This window comes from Erythrolamprus reginae, chromosome 4 (genome assembly GCF_031021105.1).
Source record: "Erythrolamprus reginae isolate rEryReg1 chromosome 4, rEryReg1.hap1, whole genome shotgun sequence".
In the NCBI taxonomy this organism is placed as follows: domain Eukaryota; kingdom Metazoa; phylum Chordata; class Lepidosauria; order Squamata; family Dipsadidae; genus Erythrolamprus; species Erythrolamprus reginae.
In genome coordinates, this window is record NC_091953.1 from 73,242,183 (window position 1) to 73,267,406 (window position 25,224).

General features: G+C 42.6%; 1 protein-coding gene across 1 annotated transcript in view; it reads left to right on the forward strand.

The window, feature by feature from the left end:
* LOC139167142 (dystrophin-like) overlaps positions 1-25,224 on the forward strand; it is a 1,540,372-nt gene that overhangs the window by 1,028,626 nt on the left and 486,522 nt on the right. The window contains exon 57 of the mRNA XM_070751563.1: positions 19,822-19,968. Within this exon, the coding sequence (XP_070607664.1) occupies positions 19,822-19,968 (147 nt within the window). The remainder of the gene's footprint in view (positions 1-19,821; positions 19,969-25,224) is intronic.

Sequence of the window (25,224 nt, forward strand, 5' to 3'; positions counted from 1 at the left end):
TTCTAGGCAAAAGAATCAGAACACCAAATACAAGCTGAATAGACAAGACCTTACAGAAATCCCTCACTCTGTAAAAGACCTTGGAATACTCCTATCAGATTACCTAAGTGCCAAAGCCCACTGCAACAACATCAACAAAAAGGCTTCAAGAGTTTTAACCTAATCTTCCTTTTTAAAAAAATCTTTATTAAGTTTCTACTTATCAAAATAGAAAGAAAAGAAAAAAATTGAAGAAACAAACATACAGAGAAAAAAGAAAGAAAAAACAAGAAAAACAGAGAAATGAACATTTAAACTTGAACAACATATAAAACATATTCAGTTACAGTAGTGTTCTTTATATACACATACATATAATTATTTGCTTATCATCAATTAATATTTTCTTTCACTAAGTACATATATTTATTAGGTATATAGAAGATATAATTTGTCAACCATACTGTTGACTATCACTATCAAGCGACTTTAGTTCTGTATATTATGTTGTATTCATTTTGCATATTTGTGAGGAAGATTAAAATTAAACTAAATAGTTTAGTTAATTAAAATTAATCTAATCTTACATAGTTCCTTCTCTGGTAATATCACACTACCAACCAGAGCATACAAAACTTTCCCCAGTCCAATCTTTTAATACAGCTCATCTGTCTGGAATCCACACCACATTTCAGGTATAAATACATTAGAAACTCTCCAAAGATACTTTACGAGAAGAGCCCTCCACTCCTCTACTCACAACAGAATATCTTACGCAACCAGACTTGATATCCCAGGCTTAGAAAGCTTAGAACTACGTCACCTTCGACACCACCTAAGCGTAGCTCATAGAATCATCTGCTACAACATCCTTCCTGTCAACGAGTACTTCAGCTAAAAGCACAACAATACACAAGCACACAACAGATACAAACTCAAAGTAAACTGCTCCAAACTTGACTATAGAAAATATGACTTCAGCAAGCAAGTAGTTAATGCCTGGAACTCACTAACTGACTTTGTAGTTTCATCATCAAACCCCAAAAACTTTACCCTTTGGCTATCCACTGTTGACCTCACTCAATTCCTAAGAGGTCAGTAAGGGGTGTGTATAAGCGTACCAGTGTGCCTACCATCATTCTCCTAATGTTTCCCTCTCATTAGTACCCATCTCATGTATATAAATAGTGATATATTATGTATACCACCAATATAAGGAACCTTATATTTATGTATACTACCAATATGTACTTGACAAGATAAAACAAATAATATTCAAAAAGAAGAATATGTTTTCCTGGATGAGAAAAGAAAAAATGTGTTCTAAAAGACAACACAGTTTTCTACAGCTCCCTGACCCCCATTCAGCTCCAGGGTGATGGGATTAAGACCTTCACCTTTAGAACATGATAGGATTAGCCCTCTGCCCATTGCCAGGACAAAGACAGAATGCTTGGAGGTTTTGGCCTATCACATTATGCTATATTTTTTTTGAAATGTTTCTTTCTGTGGGAAGAGGGGAGGGGCAATAGCAATAGCATTTAGACTTAAATACTGCTTCATAGTGCTTTTATAGCCCTCTCTGAGCAGTTTACAGAATCAACATATTGCCCCCAACAATCTGGGACCTCATTTTACTCACCTTGGAAGGATGGAAGACTGAGTCAACTTTGAGCTGGTTGTGAGAATTGAACTGCTGAACTACAGCTTGCAGTTAGCTGAAGTAGCCTGTAGTGATGCATTCTAACCACTGCACCACCCCAGCTCTTGCATGAGGGGCAGTTGCATGAGGAGTTAGAGGTAGACAAAATAAACTCCTTTTAAAGTTTCAAGATCATCTTTGGTCAGCACCAGGCAGGAAGAACATAAGCATGTATGGACCTGGGGGCAGAAGGTTAGTGATCCATGTGACAAACTAGTGGGTGTGGGACAGGAGAATGAACTGTAGAAATCCTGGGGAAATCAGATCCGGGTTTCCCCAGAGACATGCTAAAATGGCTCTAAGAACACATTGGAACTTTGAGGAAGTATTTAAACTTCTATATTGGTTGGAATGCTGACATGGCACCTGGGAAGATTGCATCAGCCAACAAGGCTCAAGCAAACTTGGACATGGGTCAGCTAACAGAGTTGCCCCGCATAGTCATCTGACAGCCAATTGGAGTGCATTTCTTGCACAGGAGCAGGATGCACTAGGGCAGGGCCCAAGGGAGGACATAAAACCAAGGGACTCATTAACACACGCAGGCATATGCACACTTCCCATGTTTTCCCACACTTTAAATTAAAATTTAGAGGTACTCGCCTTCTTTCCAAATTGCCTTTGTGCTCAAAACCCCTTTAAATCTAGTTCCAAATGGCCAAGATCCAGGAAAACCTACTCACAGAATCAATGGGTCTGCTGCTAGCAAGGGAAGCTTAGTTGGGCAAGGTCCATTGGTTAGGTTAGCTTTGAGTCCCACCTTTTGGGTGCCAAATTGTTATAAGGAATATCCTTCTGGGTTCAGATCCAAGTGGGGAAAAAGACACTGAATTCCTGGAAGTTGTTCAGAAAGACATTTTAATGGTGGACAGTGTTAGCATGCTAAGGAATTATTTGTAATAATTTTAAAACAACTTATACAGAGTAAATGTGGTAGTGGCAGATATCCAATCAACAACCCAGACCAATGCAATTTGAGTATAAATATTATTTACATATATTCAATAATCACACTGTGGGCATGGCTTATTTTGTGGTTTGATGGTCATGTGACTGGGTGGAAGTGGCTTGCCAGCCATGTGACTAGGTAGGAGTGGTTTATGATCATGTGACTGGGGGTGGCTTAAAGGTAATGAGTGACAGCTGCAATGCCCCCACTTCTCATTCTGTTGGGAAGCTGTGGCCCCCTCATAGCCCATGAAATTCCAGGAATTCTTGCTGGGTCAGGAAATCTGGGACTTGAAATCCATAGTTGTAAAGAAACCATAATTGCCCACCCCTTCTTTAAGCTTAGAGAGAGAGAAATTATCTAATGAGACATTATCTCTAAGACCATACATTTCCATTGTAAAGATGCTGAATTCAAGTTCAACCAATCAATATTAATACTTTTTTAAAGAAATGATAGGCATTTTAAAAAAAACAATGGAAGAAGCCATGACAAAAAAGCAGGAAGGTTAAAATTACAATCCATATGGTTGTCAGCTGTACTCCCATGCAATTCCATGAATGAAAGGGAATAAGAAGTACTGTATCTCATTTCAATCTATTATCAGAACATTAACAGGCACCCAGAAATAAGCTTTTCAATTTCTTTTCTTTAAGAATAATCCCTATGTTTCTCCTGTGCTTTCAGAGAAAGTAATAGGATGAATTCTTTCCTCAATAGTGCTTGCCAGATATATTTTACGACAGAGTTGATAATTACATACTAATTAGAAATAATAAATTAAAAGTACTGTAAGTACTTGCTTTTAATTTTCTCATTTTAATCTTAATGGTTCTTAAACAATTCACCAACTGAAGAGGTTGATGTGATAAAGATTTTTGATAGCCGCAACACTCCCACTTCCCATTTTGTTGCGCACCCACAAGCCCGGGTTGCTTTCACCCACATTCCTCACCACCGGGTTTTGAAGGCGGGGAAGGAAAGAGGGGAGGAAGCACAGATTTCCAGCAGCGAAGTCTGGACCTCCATCAGCGGGAATCACGCAACCAACCCCTCTCCCTTCACAAAGCCCCTTCCTTCCTTCCCCAAGCCGTGCTGACACCACAACCGCAACAGTTCAGGCCTGAAATCCTAAATACAGCATCTCCAACCAATGCTTTCTCCAGGCTCTTTGGACACATCAACTGAAAAGGAGCCCACAATTTATCTAGTTCATTTACTTCTACTTCCAAAACTGTTCTGGCTGTTCAGTTTTTACCCAACTTTTTATTTTTAAAGCAAAGCACGTTTATTTTATTTATTAATATCAGAAAAAAACCAAATAAAACTTTAACATGGAACGTGACAGTGGGAGCGTTGTAGGGGTATCCACTGGGGAATTCCAAGAACAGTTTATACCTCAGGTCCTCATAGACTTCAGGTCATCATAGTCCATCCCAGCTATGCCAGTGATGGTCCCGATCCACTTGAAGAGGTTGTCCAACTCCAGGAAAGCAGAGATGCTGGGGCCTCCTGACCTCATCAACGTCTTCTGCTCCTGCTGCAGCCCACTGTGGACGAAGCACTGGGTGGCGACCCTGCCACCTTCTGCAGCCTTGCTGGGTGTGTGGGTGAGGGCTGCGAGGCCAGAGTGGGCAGGCGGGCGGGTACTGGGAGGTTTTACCCTGCTGGCTCAGCTCGGCAAGTGCCCAAGGAGCACCAGCCGAAAGGTGAAAAGATGAGAGGCATAGTTCCCTCTAAGCTGAGCAGTGAGCAATCGCTCACTTAAAAATCATCATCAACTCAGAGTTTTCCAAACCTGCCCAGAAGCCGAGAGGGAAAGAGTGAGAGGGAAGGAGAGAGAGAGGAAGAGAGGAAGAGAGAGAAGCAGATAGAAAAAAGAGAGGAAGGAAAAGAGAAAGAAAAAGAATGGGAGTAAGGAAGAGAGAAAGAAAATCAAAATCTAGTTTGAAACTAGCTCAACTATTTAAGTGGCATTTTGATATTGATAGAGTTGCCCTATTATGAGCTCACTGTTATAGACACACAGTACAGTATTTTATTTTGAAATTCTCTGGGGCAAAACAGGGTGGGGTTTTTGTTTGTTTGTTTGTCTGTCTATCTATCTATCTATCTATTTATTTATTATTTCTGTGCCACCCATCCCCCCCCCAAAATTAGAGGGAACACTGATAAGAGGGGCCAGTTCCGAGTGCCTGGCAGTGCGTCAGGAGACTTGAACTTTATAGGGACAGGAAGGGGTAGTGGTGGCTGGGAACAAGTGGGGAAAAGTGAAAGAAGGAACACGTCTACCCGCCACAGTCTCCTCCTACCCGCTTCAACGCTCTTCAAGTAAACGAGGGTTGGAGCAGGTAGGAGGAGGCTGTGGTGGGTAGACAAGTTCCTTCCTTTGTCTCCCCCCCCCTATCATGGGGTGATTATTTCCATCGATTCCAAAACCGGGAGACTGCACTGAGGGGAAGGGGTGGCAAAGGCAGGCTTTGCGCTGCAAACCAGGGAGACCCTCCAGCTTTGCTGGTAATGGTCCACCTCGCTGCTTTGCTCATCCCCTCTCCCCCCCAGGCTTGGAAAATTTTTGTTAAAAATATACTTTATTAATTTATACAAAAAGGAATAAAACAGGGGGAAAGGGGGATGGGGGTACAGAAAACGAAAAGTGGGAGAGGAGTGGAGTAAACAGTATTGTTATATCACAGCTTATATATTATTGTATATATAAGCTGTATATATATATATATATATATATATATATATATAAGCTATATATTCAAGTATTTGTCCATATGTAAATATTTCGTATTCAGAGTTCTTATTTAAATATCTTATAGCTGTAATATTTGATAATCCAACAGTAATGTGGGAAAAGAAAGGGTAGAAAGGGAGGAAAGGGAGGGAAAAAAGAGAGAAGGAAGAAAGAAGAGAGAGATAGAGAGAGGAGAAGTAGTACCTGCGAGCAAGCAGGCGTTTGGATTGTGACAACTTAGATGGATTATATTTGTTGTTTTTGTTAGTGAAATTTAATCATAGGTTGTAATATTAGTAGATTTCTAATAATTATCAAATGGATTGAACTCAGACAGGGATTGAATTATTTTTGATCCGATTTTTGGTTATACATATCTTTATTTTGGTTTATATTAAGCGATTTTGGTTATTTTTCGCTTTGTCATCTTTAGAGTTGGATAGCCATCTGAACCATTTCTCCCAGGCCTTGTAGAACTCTGAATCATTTTTGTTTTGAATTTCCATTGTTAATTTTGTTAGTTCGGCACATTCCATAATTTTACTAATGATGGTTAGGTTTGTCGGAATGTCTTCTTTTTTCCAGTGTTGTGCATATGTTAGTCTGGCGACCGTTAGTATTTGGATAGTGAGGTATCTGTCTTCTTTACTTAATTTCTGTCTAAAAATGCCCAGAAGAAATAACTCTGGTTTAATTATGATCTTTGTCAATATGTCTTGGTCCATTATTCTTTTAATTTGTGTCCAGAATTTTTGGGCGTATGTACAGGTCCACCACATATGATAGTATGTTCCCTGGGTTTTTTTACATTTCCAGCATAGAGAAGATACATTTGGGTACATTTTAGAAAGCCTAGCTGGTGGAAGGTGCCATCTGTATATCATTTTGTAAAGATTTTCTTTGTAGGAAACAGCGAGTGTCATTTTATAGTTAATTGTGTATATTTTTTCCCATTCCATGAGTGTCATTGTGTATCCAAAGTTTTGTGTCCATGCAATCATTGACCCTTTCACTTGTTCCTCTATAGTATCCTGTTTTAACAAATAGGTGTACAGTAGTCCCTCACCTATCGCTGGTGTTACGTTCCAGACCCGGCCACGATAGGTGAAATCCGCGATGGGGAATTTCTCCTCCTTCCCACCAGCTCCGGATGCCTGGAGGCGAGCAACGGCTAACCTTCCCCCCCCACTACTACTTACTCTGCGCCTGAGGAAAAGAAGGGGAGGAGGCAAAAGAACCGCCGCCCCCGAGCATTCCCGACCCACTGCTATTCTTTGCAGCAGTTCGGCCAAACGTTTTCTTTTTTGCCTTGCCCCGGATGGAAAGTCCCTGGTGAGCTGCCCCGGCTGGTTCTTTTTCTCTCTCTCTCTCTCTTTTCTTTTCTTTTTTTTCCCCCTCCACCCACCCAGCACTTCCTCTCCCGCCCTCAAGCCCAGTCTGGAAATCCCCGTCGTGTCGCGTTCCTTTCTTTGCTTGCGCTCACTCGTTCACCGCGCTGCCGGGAGCTCTTTCTACAACCCCAAGCACGCCGACGCCAACCACTAAGCGCGCCTCCAAAGACTGCCTTCTCGGCACTGGCGAGGCGGGTTGAATGAGGGGACGGGCCTCCGCCGGAGCTCAGTCCCCGCCCCGCTCATCATTCGCCCAGCCGCCTGCTGGTTGTCTTGTCCTGCCCTTCCAAACTTCTAAGCGCCGTATCTGTGCCAACGCTGACTTCAAAACCCGCGATGAAGTGAAGCCGTGGTGGGTGAAGCGCGATATAGCAAGGGACTACTGTATAGTTTAGAAATCATTTTTATATTGGGTCCAAATATTATTAAATTGAGAGGGTTTGTATTTTGAAAGCCAAATGTACTTTTGTGTTGTTTATATTTTGTGTTTATTTGTATGTATGTGAACCAGTCTATGGGTATTCCATTGTCTTGTAGTTGTTGTCTGGTGAGAATATTATCATTAGTATCTAACAATTTAGAGTAGGTTATTATTTTTGGTACTGAAAGAGGGATCTGGTACATGAAAGATTAATTTGGGGATAGCCATTTTGGAATTGCTAGATAGTAGGGTTTTTTTATCTGTTGCCATGTCGATATTAGTGTATTTCTAATATGATGATTTTTAAAGTATTTTGGAATTTTATTTGATTCTACCATTAAGAATGTATGCCATCCTGATTGTAGGTTAAATCCTTCTAGGGAAAGTAATCTTGTATTTTGTAATGTTATCCAATCTTTAAGTTTAGTTAGAATAGTGGCTTAATAATAAAGATAGAAGTTGGGGAGGCCAAAGCCTCCCCTTGATCTGTGATCTTGCAAATTTTTTAATTTTATTCTTGCCTTTTTTTTTTTTGTCCAAATGAATTTCCTAATTATTTTGTGCAATTGTTCAAAGAATGACTTGTTTAATTTAATTGGAGCTACCTGGAATAAATATAGGTATTTGGGGAGAATGTTTGATTTTATTGCGGCAATCTTACCCATCAGTGATAATTTTAAATTTGTCCATCTATTTAAATCTTTTTGTATGTCCTGTGTGAGTTTGTCATAATTATCTTTTTTCAGAGTATTGTTGTTCGCTGAGATCGTGATGCCCAAGTATTTGGGTTTTTTCACTATTTTTATATTAAGGGCTTGTTCCAGTATAGAGTTTTGTTCTACTGTCATGTTTTTGGTTATAATTTGAGTTTTATCAAGGTTGATTTTAAGACCGGTTATTTCCCCAAATCTATGGATTTCACTCATTAGAATGTGGGCTGATTTAAGGGGGTCTTCAATTGTAAGTACTATATCGTCTGCGAACGCTTGAATTTTGAAGTGTTCCTTTTTTATTTTAAGTCCATTTATTTGTTCATTGTTTCTTATATTTTTAAAAAATGTTTCTATAGCTAATATAAAAATTAAAAGTACTAAAGGGCATCCCTGGCGTACTCCTCTTGTTATTGTTATTTTTTCTGTGATGGCTTTATTGAAAAGTATTTTTGCTGTTTGTTGGGAGTAAATAGATTTTATTAAGTTAATAAAGTTATCTCCAAATTTCATGTGTTCGATTTGTTTTATGAAGTATTCCCAATAAAGGGAATCAAAGGCTTTTTTCAATTCAATAAACATGAGTGCCACTGGTTTATCGTATGTTAGGTGATCAAATGTAGATGGAAGGATTTTTCGAGAACAGTGGTGTTTGCTACTCTTATGGTCTTAGTTTTTGTTGTGTATCGCATTGAAGTGACCTGTTATAATAAAGTTTGTTAAATTTAATTCTAGAATTTTTTTATGTAATTGTGTGTAAAATGCTGGTTGATTAATAGTGGGTGCATATATTCCTATTATTGTTAATTGTTTGTTTTTTATCGTTATTTGTACCATTAAAATTTGGCCATCAGGTTCTTCATATATAAGTTTTGGTTTATATTGGCTTTTGACGTATATTGCTATTCCTCTCCTTTTAACTAATGCTGATGATGTGAAAAGTTCACCAAGACCTGGGAGTAATAAGGTCGTGATGTCTTTTTTTACGATATGTGTTTCTTGTAGACATGTAATGTGAAAATTGTGGCTTAGGAGTTTGTGGGAAAAAAATTCTCTTTTTCTGACTGAGTTCAATCCATTAATATTCGTTGAGAATATAGTAATGTCATCTTTTTGTGTTGTAGTATCTAATTTTTTGCCATTTTTATTTTTTGGCTTCGGCTTTTGCCCTTGTGATCGGTCCTTGTCTTTCATGTTTGTTTTGTAGTTTCTGTGGGTCATTTTCCTCAGTCTGTATTGTTTCTGGTTCTTTTTCTTGGATGATGTCTTCTAAACTTGATTCTTCAGTGTTTGTTGTATCTTTATCCTCTATTTCTTTTGAAAATCTTTCTTCGAGGGGTTTTAATAATTCTTCATAAAATTCCTTTGCATTTTCCGGTGTCGTTATTTTATATTTTTTGTCCAGTAGAGTTTAAACATAATTTTATTTTTGTTTAGTTTGGATGTTAGGAATTGGTAGGGTTTGCGTTTATCTCGTACTCGTCTGGGAATCTGCCTTAGTACTGTTACTTCTTTTCCTCCGTGTGAGAGTACATTTTCTTTGATGTTCTATATATTTCATCTCATATACTTCTCTTTGTGAATCTTATATGTATTTCACGAGGTAATCTGTGTCTGCGTGCAAACGAGGTAGAGACTTGATATATTTCGTCAATTTGTTCTAACATTTCCTGTTTTGTTTTCCCGGTAATTTTTGAAAGAATTTCGGACATGGTTTGTGGAAGATCTTGCTCATCTGTTTCCTTCACGTTTTGAAATTGCAGGAAGAAGGCAGATTTTTCCATTTCCAAGTTCATCACCGCCTCTTCTAAATTCTTGTTTATGTATTCTACTCTGGCCTCTGTAAATTGCAGGCGTGTTTCTGTTCGTTCATTTTTTTCTTCTATTGTTTGAATAGTGGTTACTATTTCCTGAACCATTTCCATTTTGTTGTCTAGTTTTCCGACGCGTTCGTCTACGCTTCCAATGTTGTCCTGCATTTTTTAAATATCTTCTCGCATTATTCCCATGCTTCCATACATTGATTCGTGGTTGCGATCGATGGATTCTTGCATCTTTGTCATCATTTCGTAGAGTGAGGCCATTGTAATATTCTGGGGTGGTTGTGAGGCTTGAGGTGGTGTTGCTTTGTCTGTAGGAGTTGCCTCTGGTGGACGTTGAGCAGATGATGTGGCCGATTGTGTGGTATTCTTTTTCCATGCTTTTGTTATTGTTGTTTGATTTGTTGTAGACATCTTCAGATTTATTGTTCGATATTTCACATTAGATTTTTAGGGTGGTATTCAATTCTTGGGTTAGTAGAGTTATTTAAGTAGGTATAGAGAATAGAATAGTATTAGTATCTTTGAGTGTATATTAATATGTTAATTGGTTAATTTTATTTAATTTTATTTAAAGGTTAAAGAGTGTTAATAAGTTAGTAAGAAACGTAAGATTTTAATGTATAGGATAGAAATAAGGTGTATATAGAATAGGAGAATAAGGCATTCAGTTTTATCAGTCAATTTTGTCTATAATATATATAAGAAAACACAGTAAATTATGTTATTAAGTAGGTAGAGTTTTATCTATAATATATTAAATATAAAAAGGAAACACAGTATTCTATATTATAAATTCAGTACAATTTTGTATATAGGTTATGTTATACAATCAATTAGGATAGATTTTTATATTTTGTTAATTGGTTTTAATCTATGGAAGATCTACTATAAATATCTATATAGAATCAATTATAAATGTTTCAATACAATTATTTTAATTTCCAATTAATGTTAATATTTACAAAATAAATTTATCTAATAAAGATTCAAACAATTCATTAGTTAATGTTGTATATAAAGGGTAGAAAGGAGAGTAAGTATAAAGTGGTAGGTTTAGAAAAGGAGTAGATTTAGAAAGGAAAAAGAAAGTGGGGAGAGTATATATATATTTATATAAAAAGAAAAATAACAATCTAATTGACAATTGATTATATCAGAAATATTATATGTAATAAAAAAATTCAGTTAATTAAGTATATAAAGTATGCAAAAAGGAAATATATATATATATTGCTACTACGTTTCTAAATCTTTTACTATATTAATCTAAATATTAATCTAAATTTATTTAAGTACAGAAAAAAAGGAAAGAAAAAAGAGAAAAGATGCTAAGTAAATACAATTATTACTTTAAGTGAGAGTAAACTATTATTATAAATGCTTATAAAATTAATTTAATAAACAGTTAATGAGGTCGTTTTCTTATCTTTTTCAACGAAGTATCTTCAGTATATTTGGATATGAAGTTTAAAATGTTTCAAAGGTATTCCACAAAAATGTTCCACCGGTATTCAAGTAGATTTTTTAATCGGGATGTAGAAAATGAGATAGTTTATTAAATCAGTTTATTTCAGTTTATCAATCTGTCTGGTGTCCTCCGTCAATCAGTCCATCAATTAATTAGTCTATCAGTCTATCAGTCCATCTAGTAATCAAATAATCTCTAGTCTATAGTTGTTATGATTAGTAGTTATAGCTGGTGCAGTTCAAATAGGCTCAAAGTTAATATCCAAATAGGCTCGAAGTGGGGAAAGGGTAAAAATCCAGTTGTGGTAGGGAATCCAAATATTTTAGTAGTTGTCTCTTTGAAAACAAAATAGTTAGAGCAAGATTTGGGTTGAAGTGTGGGGGTAGAGAAAAAAAAAGTCAGTGGGGCAATCAGATAAAGGGCAAGTCAAAAGAACATGGAGACATAAAGGGAGAGGATTTTAATAAAGTATATTCCGGTTGTTAGTCTTCAGTATCTCTGACTCAGATCTCTTTCGGTTCCTTTTCTTCCGTATCAGTTTAGCAGATTTAATCCAACACTTTCACAGTCCTTCTTCACTTTCAAAAGACCTTCCACTCTTTCAGCTAGATCTTAACACTTTTTAACTTTCCTTGGCCCGGTTTCAATCCTTTTAATTCGGGCTCTGCGGTGTTTTTTCTGATGTAATTATTATGTATTTCTGCTGCGTCACATCGTCTCCTCTGTAAGAGGTTTCAGCCTTAAAGCCTGAAAGCTACAGGCTTGGAAAATTTTATTCTTTCTAGTTAGGGGCACAAGAGAGTTGCCTGCCCCTGTCACTGCTACTCCTGCCTCGGGTCAAACCTCCTTCTGGGCTGTGGCGCCTCCAGCTCTGCCTCGGGTCCCACTCTCTGCATCCAGCCACTGGATACAAAGAGCAGAACCCGAGGCAGATGGAAGGCCAGGGATGATGGGGCTCTCTGCTTCTTGCTCTTTGCATGCAGGCCAGCCCATGACAGGGGATGTATAGCTGGCAGAGTGAAAAAATTGTCCCCCCATTCTCAACGGTGGGAGAAGCTTCTCCCACCGCTGGGAAAAAGGAAGCACCCTACTCCGTCTGGTAGGGCAGGTGGCTTCTGCCACCAGTGAAAAGCTCTGAATGTGCGACCAGGCATCTGGCAATGATCCGCGCATTCGGAGCCTCTCCGGCAGTTGAGAGGGGGCTGAAGCAGGCAGCAGGCGATATGCACAAGCTGGTGGCATCCACAGGGTTGCTGTTTCCCCTGGAATGTTGCAGCTCTGCCTCTGTGAGCTCCCCCAGCGCTTGCCTGCCTCCAGTCTGCGACCACCTCACTTGCGAGGGTGACCGGGCCAGGTGGCACAAGAGGAGGTGCGACAGCTGCAGCAGGATGTGCTGTACTAATTTCAGCCCAGTGGGGAGAGCTTCCCACCCCATGGGGAACGACTCAGATTTCATACAGAGGAAAGCAGTCCTGGCTTCTCCAAGATGTTGCCCGCTTCCCTCCAGGCTTCTGTGGGGCAACGTGTTTGAACTGCTTTTACCCCTTTTCTGTTTCCCTTCAAGATCTTGGAGCTGGTTGGGCCACCAAAATCTCCAATGTGCCTTTGGCTCCACTTCTGGCAGACCAGAGAAATGGGGGATCATTAGGTCACCCTGGACTTCCTCCATTACAGCAGGCTGCAACCAAGGAGGTCTGCTAAACTAAACTCCCAGCACATGCGCAGATGATTAAATTTTTAAAAAAAACAAAACTTTTTTTTTAAAAGATGGTGGTCCCGACGATCAACTGGAGCTGCCTGTGCAGCTTCGATTTCACTACCAGAAAGGAGTTCCGCCCCATACCAGCTGGGGCCCACCCAAGCATATACACCAATCAATCATATACAAACCAAGATCAGAACACACAGTTCTATACACATAGTAATTCTACCATAAGTCTCCCCTGCAGAACACACAATTCTATACACACAGCAATTCTACAATAATTATTCCTCAGTCATATATAATGCCATAAATATTACTTATATAGAGCGCTGGTGAGACCACATTTGGAGTACTGTGTTCAGTTCTGGAGACCTCACCTACAAAAAGATATTGACAAAATTGAACGGGTCCAAAGACGGGCTACAAGAATGGTGGAAGGTCTGAAGTATAAAACGTATCAGGAAAGACTTAATGAACTCAATCTGTATAGTCTGGAAGACAGAAGGAAAAGGGGGGACATGATCGAAACATTTAAATATGTTAAAGGGTTAAATAGGGTTCAGGAGGGAAGTGTTTTTAACAGGAAAGTGAACACAAGAACAAGGGGACACAATCTGAAGTTAGTTGGGGGAAAGATCAAAGGCAACATGAGAAAGTATTATTTTACTGAAAGAGTAGTAGATCCTTGGAACAAACTTCCAGCAGACGTGGTTGGTAAATCCACAGTAACCGAATTTAAACATGCCTGGGATAAACATATATCCATTGTAAGATAAAATACAGGAAATAGTAAAAGGGCAGACTAGATGGACCATGGGGTCTTTTTCTGCCGTCAGTCTTCTATGTTTCTATGTTTCTAACCTATACATAGACCAACATTTAGCACAAAGCAAGTCTACAATATAGTCACACAGACAAAACTAGCAGAGAGTGAGATCAGGGAGAGAGAGAGAGATACATCTGGCTCCCTCTTATAGCTAATTGCAACACTAGCCCTTAAAGCAGTAGTGTGCTAATTCCTTTAACCATACCTTACTGGCTTAAGTTATATATTGTACAAGCCAACCATATATACACACAGTACTAATAGAGAGGAGCATATAGCATGAGTTCCTGAGCAAAAAAAATGTAGATCACATGCTTTCAGATGTTGGGTGAAGAAAAAGAGAAAAAAAGATGGCGAATCCCTTGGTTTTATGCCCTTTCTTGGGCCCCGTCCCAGGGCCTTCTGCTCCTGTGCAAGAAATGCACTTTGATTGGCTGAAAGACTCCTGTGGGGCCATTCAGGGGCAACTCTGTAAGCATTCCTGAGTCCATGTTTACTTGAGCCTTGCTGGCTGTTGCAATCTTTCCAGGTGCCACATGGTGAGATGGGTAGAGACCTAATCTGCAGTGGTGCAGTGTTTACAGAGCAGTGCTGCAGGCTGCCAGCAGTTTGGCAGATCAAATATCACCAGGCTCAAGATTGACTCAGCCTTCCATCCTTCCGAGGTTGGTAAAATGAGAACCCAGATGGTTGGGGGCAATATTCTGTAAACCGATTATAGAGGGCTGTAAAGCACTGTGAAGCAATATATAAATCTAAGTGCTATTGCTAATCCTATCAGGTCTTAATCCCAACACCCTGGAGCTGAAGGGGGACAGGAAGCTGCAGGAAGATGTGTTGTCTTTAGAACATATTTCTCCTTTTCTCATCCAGGAAAACATATTCTTCTTTTTCAATATTTCCTAGGATATTTCATTTTTCTAGAAGAGGAGCTGGTGCTAATTTCCTTCAGTTTAGTCTCCAGGCCTTTGATCACTTAAGTTGCTCTTTTTGAACTTTTTCAAAAGTCTTTGGAAAACATCTTTTTTGTGTGTGTAGTATGGTGACCAAAATTGGTGGCAATATTCCAGGTATGGTCTTACTATGGTAATATAAAGCGGCACTAATATTTCATGTAATCTTGATTCTATGCATCTGTTTATACAGCCCAATGTTATATTAACCTTTTTTGCTGCTGCTGTACACTGCTGCCTCATGTTTAAGTGACCGTCCACTAAGACACCAAGTTCCCTCTCGCAATTACTATTTTTGAGCCAGGTTTCGCCTATTCTGTACTTGTGCCTTGCTTTTCCTGCCTAAATGTAAAACTTTGCTATTCTCTACATTAAATTTCCAATCTTTTTGGATTCTGAACTTCTCTTCTGAGTTGTTGGCTATTCCTGTCAACTTAGTGTCATCTACAAATTTGATGAATTTCCTCCTCTAAGTCATTTAAGGAAATATTTAAGAGTACTGACCTTAGACATAACTGCCCCACTGCTTTCTTCCCTCCATGTAGATGTAGTATGGAGTGTCAAACTGGTGGCCCATGGGCCAGATGCACCACAAACAGGCCACACTGACCCCAGATCCACAAAGGGAAAAAAAGTTATGATGCATTACAATAGTATTAAGTATTAAGAACTAAGAAAGAACTAGGGCAGAAAGATCTTGCCACGAACCGCACGCAGCACCAGGGAGTAGGAGCGACAAGGGTTGAGGTGATGGAGCGGAGATTCGAGTGGTGGTTGGGACAAATCTATTCATTGAGTGGAGCCGAGGACACTGAGGATGCAGACCGGTGGGAGCGGTCTGCTGTCAGCGTCGGAGGGCGACGGAGGAGATCTGAAGAGCCAGGAATTCCAACCGGTGATGGTTGACAATGCTGCTGGGCAAGGAACAACAGCCCAGTCCCCTGTAGGGCTCCGGTGGGTGAGAGCTGACGGTGCCCGGGGGGGGGGGGGGACGACAAAAGAAATGGGTGGCCAGTGGAACAGAAGAAGGAGACAGAAGCTGGCTGAAGACCACCGTATGGACTGAGGGAGTTGATTAGTGAGATTATGGAGGGAGAACGATCAGTGCTGGGGGAGAAAGTGAAGAATGTGCTGAACTGCCTGACCATCGAGACTGATTGACTGGGGGTACTAGCCAGCATTAAAACATGCCTGTCATCTTCCCCCTGCGCCCCCCCACTCCCACATCCATCTTCTCACTCTTTTTGAAGAATATTATTGAGGAAATGTGCCCCTGGTGGATGATTTGATATATAGCAGATCTAAAGATCTAAAGAAAGATTTATGGAAGACACTGTTTATCTACCGACCTAGAATGACTAATTGTTTGATTATATTTTTATATAGAACTGATTTTAGACAAATTGACTATTACTGATTTTAGACAAATTGACTATTACTCATTAATGCATTTTTAAAATATATTTCAATTATTTTTAAAATTTGTAACTTTTAATTCTAATATTAATTTTTAGACTTTTTAATATTAATCTTTGTAGTAATATTTAGATTTCTAATTTTAATTGATGGATAATTGTGGTGGGTTTAATAATATGCATGGAATGAGTGAGTGGCACGAATGGAATGGGTGGGGTGGGTGGGATTATGGTATGGATGGGGTAAATATGTACGATATGAATGATTTGCATGGCCCTGACGAGAGAGAGGCGGGAGGGGAGGAGGCACCGATCTCTGGGGTGGCAGAGGGTCGGAACATTCCAGTGTTGCTGGGGAGAGGCAGATATGGCGGGAGCCACAGAACTAGACGTTCCAGGGGAATGAGAGACTGCTGCTTAATAGCAATCCCTCGTTCCAGCTCTGTGAGCTCAACCCAGGGTACTGGTGATAAGTGTAAATCTGGCCCTGGGCTCAGGCTGCTGCTACTCAATGCCAGGTCAGTGGTAAATAAAGCTCTCCTCATCCAGGATTTGATCCTGGATGAGGAGGCCGACCTGGCATGTGTGACTGAAACCTGGCTGGGCCCAGAGGGAGGAGTCCCTCTCTCTGAAATTTGCCCAGCCGGTTTTCAGATATGGCATCAGCCTCGACCTCAGAGAAGGGGGGAAGGAGTGGCTTTGCCTGCGTAGACTCATTGCTCCAGAGATTGCGGGTTATGAGTCTCTCCTAGTGAAGTTGGACTTAGGGGTTCAGATGGGCTTGTTGCTCACATACCTGCCTCCCAGCTGCGTGTCAACAGCCCTGCCTGTGCTACTCAAGGAGGTGGCCGGGCTGGCGGTAGGATTCCCCAATCTCATTGTTTTGGGGGATTTTAACCTGCTGTCGCTCGGCGGAACCCCTTTTACTTCCTGGCTCCAATCCTTCCCCGCAAGGAGGCGGAACCGATTAAACAGTTCCGCCCCAGACACCTGATGGACCCAGAGGGCTTTCAGAAGGTACTTGGGGTTATTCCAGAGGCACTCAACCACAGTTTGGTGGAGTCTCTTGCTGAGGCTTGGAACAAGACTGCAGCGGAGGCTCTTGAACGGATTGCGCCGTTGTGACCTCTCTGCGGCACTAGACCCAGTACAGCTCCATGGTTCAATGAGGAGCTCCAGGAGTTGAAACGCCAGAAGAGACGTCTAGAGAGGCGATGGAGGAAGAGTAAGTCTGAATTCGATTGAACACTTGTAAGAGCTTTTATTAAGACTTACAAAGTGGCGCTCAAGGTGGCAAGATGCGCGTATCATGCCGCCTTGATTGCATCAGCGGAATACCGCCCGGCCGCTCTGTTTAGGGTGACCTGCTCTCTTCTTACAAGGAGGGAGTTGGGGAGCCCTTGCAGAGTAGTGCTGAGGATTTTAACACGTTTTTCGCTGATAAAATCGCTTGGATTCGGGCGGACCTCGACTCCAATTGGATAACAGAGTCGACTGAAAATGAGTCAGTCGAGGTGACTGGGGCCCCTACTTGTCCATCTGTCTGGGAAGTTTGATCTGGTGACACCTGATGAAGTGGACAAGGCCATTGGAGCTGTGAGTTCCACCACCTGTTTGCTGGATCCGTGTCCCTCCTGGCTGGTCTCCGCCAGCAGGGAGGTGTCATGGAGCTGGGTCCAGGAGATTGTCAATGCTTCTTTGGGGAGGGGGTCCTTCCCGGATCCCTACAAGGAGGCACTTGTGCGCCCCGTCCTCAAGAAGCCTTCCCTGGACCCAGCCATTCTTAACAACTATCGGTCAGCTGCCAACCTTCCCTTTATGGGGAAGGTTGTTGAGAAGGTGCTGGCGCTCCAACTCCAATGGTCCTTGGAAGAAGCCGAGTATCTAGACTCTCAACAGTCAAGATTCAGGCCTGGCTACAGCACGGAAACTGCTTTGGTCGCGTTGATGGATGATCTCTGGCGAGCATGGGATAGGGGTTTATCTTCTGTCTTGGTGCTTCTTGACCTCTCAGTGGCTTTCGATACCATCAACCATGGTATCCTTCTGAGCCGGCTGGAGGGGTTGGGAGTGGGAGGCACTGTTCTTCAGTGGTCCTCCTCCTACATCTCCAGTTGGTCGCAGTCGGTGTTAGTGGAGGTGTCAGAGGTCGACTTTGAGGTTACTCCCTTGTGGGGTGCCTCAGGGGTCAGTCCTCTCCCCCCTGCTACTCAATATCTACATGAAACCGTTGGGTGAGATCAGTACGCAGATGATACCCAGCTGTACATCTCCACCCCATGTCCAGTCAACGAAGCAGTGGAAGTGATGTGCCGGTGCCTGGAGGCTGTTGGGGTCTGGATGGGTGTCAACAGACTTAAACTCAACCCGGATAAGACGGAGTGGCTGTGGGATCTGCCTCCCAAGGACAATTCCATCTGTCCGGCCATAACCCTGGGGGGGGATTATTGACCCCCTCAGAGAGGGTCTGCAACTTGGGCGTCCTCCTCGATCCACAGCTCACATTAGAGAACCATCTTTCAGCTGTAGCGAGGGGAACGTTTGCCCAGGTTCGCCTGGTGCACCAGTTGCAGCCCTATTTGGACCGGGACTCACTGCTCACAGTCACTCATGCCCTCATCACCTCGAGATTCGACTACTGTAATGCTCTCTACATGGGGCTACCTTTAAAAAGTGTTCAGAAACTTCAGATCAGGCAGAATGCAGCTGCGAGAGCAATCATGGGCTTCCCTAGGTATGCCCATGTTACACCAACACTCCGCAGTCTGCATTGGTTGCCGATCAATTTCCGGTCACAATTCAAAGTGTTGGTTATGACCTATAAAGCCCTTCATGGCATCGGACCAGAATATCTCCGGGACCGCCTTCTGCCACACGAATCCCAGTGACCAATTAGGTCCTACAGAGTTGGCCTTCTCCGGGTCCCGTCAACTAAAAAATGTTGTCTGGCGGGTCCCAGGGGAAGAGCCTTCTCTGTGGCGGCCCCGACTCTCTGGAACCAGCTGCCCCCGGAGATTAGAACTGCCCCCACCCTCCTTGCCTTCCGTAAACTCCTTAAAATTCACCTCTGCCGTCAGGCATGGGGAAAGTGAGGCATTCCCCCCTCCCCTGGGCCTATACAATTTATGTATGGTATGTCTGTATGTATGTCTGGTTTAATAATGGGTTTTTAAAAAAAAATTAATTTATTCGATTTGTTGTGAATTGTTTTATTGTATATTGTGAGCCGCCCCGAGTCTATGGAGAGGGGTGGCATACAAATCTAATAAATAATAATAATAATAATACTTCACATGATGTGGTCGAGTTTGATACCCACAATGTAGTACCATTAAGGTCTATTTGTTGACAATGGTTTATCAGCCAATTACAAATCCATTTAGTGGTGATGCTGTCTATCTCACATTTTTCTAGTTTACCAAGAAGTAGGTTATGGTCTACTTAGTTCTTAGGTTTTTTTCTTAGATCTAATTTATGAGGTTGATTGCAGCTTATAAAAATGCTTTTATAATCTATCATCAACATAAACATATACTCGCACATTTTTATAAATCCTTTGTTTGCTATTTCCAAACATCTTCCTAAAATCTGCAGGATTATGTTACCTAATTTGGGTAATGAAACATCTGCAAGAACCTAGCTCAGAGATCACCAAATACCCTTTTATGTTTTGTTTTACACAAAGTTTGTTTATTTCATCTATAGCATCCTAACTTTACATTGTTACTTTATGCAGGTCTACCAAGGAGAAATTACACCTCTTAAAGAGAACATGAACAATGTTAATGGTTTAGCTCATCAGTTTACCTTATCTGAGATTCCACTTTCTCCATATATGCTCAACCGGCTAGAAGACCTAAATGGAAGATGGAAACTCCTGCAGGTAATAATGTACACCTTAAGAACTATCAATACTGTCAGGATGCTGATTTAGATTTTTTTCTTTGTTCTGATTTTCCATCAAGCAAAGCAAGAAACAAATAGATCTTAATCACTTTCAGTATAAGGAATACTATAAAGACTTTAGTAACACTTGTAAATTGGGCATAATGAGAAAGTTATATAGTATTCTAGTTGTGGGATGTCTGTATACATGTCTGTAATTATATTTCTGAAGGCTAATTAAATCTTTCAGGATAATATAATTTCTCTGCAGCTTTACTCCAGCTAGTATATGAGATGAGAATTCTGGAAGAAGCATAGAAAGTTGGAAGGAAAAAAAGCTTGGTTCTAGATGGAACCTAACTCAATTAAAAGATTGAGTAGAAAGACAGGCATTTTTCCCAAATTGCAAACTAAGAAAGCTCAGCAACTTAGAAAGATACTTAATGTACTTAATGCAATGAGAACTATTATTAATGAAAATAGTTTTTAAAGAAAAAGATAATATTATCACACAGCACTAATATTTTTTCTAATTTCTTGAAAGTTAAAATACCTTATTTTTTTATTTTCATTTCAAGTTCTTTTGGAGGAAGTTTTTTCAGCTTTTTCTGTTGTAATTACTTGTGTCCAGGCTCTTAAAAGTACAGTGGTACCTCATCTTACGAATTTAATTTCTTCTGTGACCTGGTTCGTAAGTAGAAAGGTTCGTAAGATGAAACAATGTTTCCCATAGGAATCAATGTAAAAGCGAATAATGCGTGCAAACCAGTTAGGAAAATCTAAAGCTTTAAGGCTACATTCTGCTACATTCTGTGCCCGAACTCTCTTCAATATGCCTTTGGCTTGCTGCTATGTTCTGTGCCCAAACTCTCCTCAATATGCCTCTGGTATAATAACTGAGGCCTTTATTAGAACATGGTCGTTTAATCAAACAACATGCCAGCAGGGCAGGTACAGGCTTAAAAGTAAAAGTCAATACACAGGCTTTTATATAACTCTCTGCCTGAGGCAGTCACCAATCAATACAGAGGAACTTTCCCGCTTACATTGTAACTGGGGCTTGCGCGCCCTATCAGCACCTTGGATAGGGATCGGCGGCGCGGCTCTAAGCGGCCGGCTGTTACTATGCGGATACAGCACTCCTATCCCTTTGATTAGCACAAACATAGTCTTGTAAATACAGTGGTCTGCGGTGGATCCTTTCGGATCGCCTGGGCTCTACAGAGGGCAAAACACAAGGTTGTAAACTCGGCAGCTCTTCTGTAACCTGGCCGTCAGCCGCGGCCGTTTCCCCAGAATTCCTGGCAGCTGTAGGCGGTTCCACGGAACTCTTACCCGGACTTCCAGTGACCCCCGGCTCCTCGCAAATTTCCCCTTTGTCCCGCCAGATTTGGTCCAGGTGCCTCTTCCAAATCCGACCATCCTGTAGCTCTACCTCATAGGTTCGGGGCCCAAGCTCCCTGCATACTGATCCTTTTCCCCATCTCTTATGCCCGGAGTAATCGCGGGCATACACTGCGTCCCCCACAGATATCTCTCTCTTTGTGGTTTCCGGCCAATGCACAGCTGCCGTGTACCCAGGGTGCAGCCTATCCAGGACAATCCGTAATTTGCGACCCATCAAGAGTTCTGCCGGGGTCCTACCTGTGGCCACGCACGGGGTCGAATGTTGGGCTAATAATAACTCTGCCAACTTCTCCTTCCACGAGCCCTGGTGCATTCTTTTAAGGGACTCTTTTACCGAACGAACTGCCCGTTCTGTCTGGCCATTACTGGCCGGATGCCAAGGCGAGGACAATGCATGCCGGATTCCTGCAGCCGCCAAGAAAGACTCGAATAGAACAGAAGTGAATTGCGGCCCATTGTCCGAAACTAGAAGGTCCGGAAACCCGTGCGTGGCGAAGAGGGTCATCAGGGAATCTATAACTTCCTGAGACTGAGTGGACTTTAACTGAGCCACCTCCACCCACTTGGAAAAGGCATCTACTGTAACCAAAAAGGTGTGCCCCATGAAGGGGCCAGCTAAGTCAACGTGTAAACGTGTCCAGGGGCCAGATGGTGGCTCCCAAGCCAAAGGTTCCGCCCGGGGAGGAAATGATCTTCCTTCTTGACACTCAGCACAACCTGCGACCCGCTGCTCCACCTCTTTGTCTATACCTGGCCACCAGACGTAATCCCTTGCTAGACCCTTCATTCTTACAATGCCAGGGTGACCTTTGTGCAGCAGCGCCAATACCTGGTTCCGCAGTCTAGCCGGAATAACCACTCTTCCCCCCCTCAGGATAGTTCCCCTTTCAACAGAGAACTCACTATGGCAATGGAAAAAAGGAACATAAACGTCCGCTGGGGCAGAAACTGGCCATCCTCTCAAAACCCATTGCCTCACCTGGGCCAAAACTCGATCTCTTCCAGTCTCCCTGGCCACCTCTGGAGCGGCCAAAACCAAGGGTCCCTCAGACAAAGCCAAAACTGAGCAAGCAGGAGCGGGGTCTGTCAAAAACTCTGCGAGAGGGCATCTGCTGAGAGCGTCGGCATGAGCAATGTGTCGACCAGGTTTGTATGTTAAGGTATAGGTATAATTGGCCAAAAACACGATCCAACGCGTCATGCGCGGGGACAACACCGTGGGGCTCTGGCGGTTACCGGCTAATAATCCCAATAACGGCTGATGGTTAGTGACCAACTCGAATTTTCTGCCGTACAAATACTCGTGGAAACGGCGGACCCCCGCAATTAGGGCTAAAGCCTCCTTGTCGATATGCCCGTAATTCCTTTCCGCCATGGCCAGGGTTCGGGGAAAAAATGCTAAAGGGCCTTCAGAGCCATTTGGCAAGCGATGGCTAAGGACTGCCCCCACTCCGTACCGGGAAGCATCGCAGGTGAGGACTAATGGCAAACTTGGGGAATATTGGGCCAGGACACTATTCGAGGTGAGTATTCCCTTGACCGCTCTGAATGAGGCTTCTTCCCGCTCACCCCAGCACCAGGTAGATCGCATGTCCAGCAGCCGATGCAACGGTTCCGCCACCGAAGCCTTATACGGAATAAAAACCGCATAAAAATTTAAAAGCCCCAAAAAGGCCTGTAGTTCCTCCTTAGACTGGGGTCTGGGAGCATCCCAGATTGCCTTCGTTTTCTCCGGGGTGGGATGGATTCCCTTCCCATCCACCCTGAACCCCAGGAAATCAACCTCTGATACCCCAAAGACACATTTTTTTGATTTAAGTTTCAGCCCCGCCTCTTGAAACTTGGTCAGAACCTTCTTAACTCTCCGTAGCAATTCGTCCTCGGAACTCCCCGAGACCAGGACATCATCAAAGTAGGGCACCGTGCCCTCCAGCCCATATAATAAACGCTCCATTAATCCCTGAAATATTCCAGGGGCAATAGAGACCCCAAACTGTAATCTATGGCATCTAAAAAAACCCCTGTGTGTGATGATTGACTGGGCCTCCGCAGTAATGGGGTCGATGTGGAGTTGCTAGTATGCTTGGGACAGGACGAACTTGGCAAAGACCCTACCATTTCCGAGGGTGTGGAGTAACTGCTGCACCACTGGCAGCGGGTATGAGTGGTGAGCCAGTGCCTTATTGACAGTGCATTTGTAGTCTCCACACAACCTTAGGCCCCCATCCCCTTTGAAAGCGATGACCAATGGGGTCTCCCATGCCGCCTGGTCAACCGGCTCCAACACCCCCTGGGCAATCAGCCGGTCCAATTCAGCATCAACCTTTGGTCTGAGGGGAATGGGCACTCTGCGGGCTTTCAGCCGCACTGCGGGCACTTGAGGGTCGAGGCTAAAAGAGATTGGGGTTCCGGTATAACAGCCCAACTTGTTATCAAATACTGAGGGAAATTCCTTAGCTAATTCAGTAAAAACAGACCCCCCAATAACAGCATTAACCCCCGAGACAGACAACCCCAGAGACTTGAACCAGTCTAACCCCAAAAGGTTGGAAAATGGCCCATCTACCACAATCAGAGGCAATTTGCCCACGAAAGTCTTGAACCTGACAGGGAATCTACCCTCGCCCAGAACCGGAATAGGGGCCCCCTGGTAGTCCCGTAAAGTCACATTACAAGGTTGTAGGCGACTCTTACTCAGTCGAGGCACACACCGCTTCAGCGTGGCCCAGGAAACCAATGAATGTGCGGAGCCGGTGTCCACTTGCATGGAGCATGACACGTCCCCGAGGCGAACTGTCACCGAGATCTTCTCCGACGAATCCGACGTCTCTCTAACATAAGTGGTTGCCGGGCGCTGACAGCTGTAAACCGCGTTGCAATCCTCCCTCCTATTTGAAGAAAATCTCCTCTGCCATCGGGGATTGAAACCTTGGGACTCCCTCTGCTCCCTCGCTGCGGCAGGAGGGGACTTGCGGGAACGGCAAACCCTCGCAATGTGGCCCCTGGCACCACAACGCCGGCAAGCCGCGTCTTTAAAGGGGCAATTAGATCTAAAATGGCTGCCCCCACAACCCCTGCACGGAGATAGAGGGGGACGGGGGCGAGCAGCTGGAGGCTCACGACCCCGGGAAGCTCCCATCCGGCAAACTTCCTCCTCCTCAGCCTCACTGTTATCCTCTTTCTCTGCATTGGCTTTTGGTTTCTCAGGCACGGCAGGCCCCTTGGCCGTAGAGTTCACGGAGCTGTCCATGGCAGCCAGCGATTGTGTGGACAGCTCAAAAGCACGAGCCTCAGCTAAAGCCGTCTGAAAAGTTAAATCTCGGGTGGCCAAAAGGCGCCGCTTCAGACGGCCATCCCGGATTCCAAACACTAGTCTGTCCAGCAAATAATCATTTAAATCCAAGAACTCGCAATATAAAGCCGCCCGGCGGAGAGCGGTCACAAAGTCATTAATCGACTCTCCCTCCGCCTGGTTCCTTTGGTAAAATTTGTACCGTCGTGCACGGTAAAAACCAATTTCTCAAAAAACCTTCCATGTTGATAATATACAACAAATCATTAAATTTGAAATCTATACCATAATCATTTTGTCTTAATGATTATATTATATTTTCTTGTACAAAATGCTGTTGAACAACCTCAGAAATATATTTGCTCTTTAGTTTATGAGATATACTTGCTTGTTGAAAAAGAAACAATGCCAAAAAAAACCCATTTCAGTAAGTCAAAAAGTAATCAAACTAAAAAGTTCTCTCAAAGAATTAATAATATAGAAATCATTTACCCTCTAGTCCAAAAATCAAATTCATTCTATATAATCACATTATTAAGAGTTCTTATTTTTATT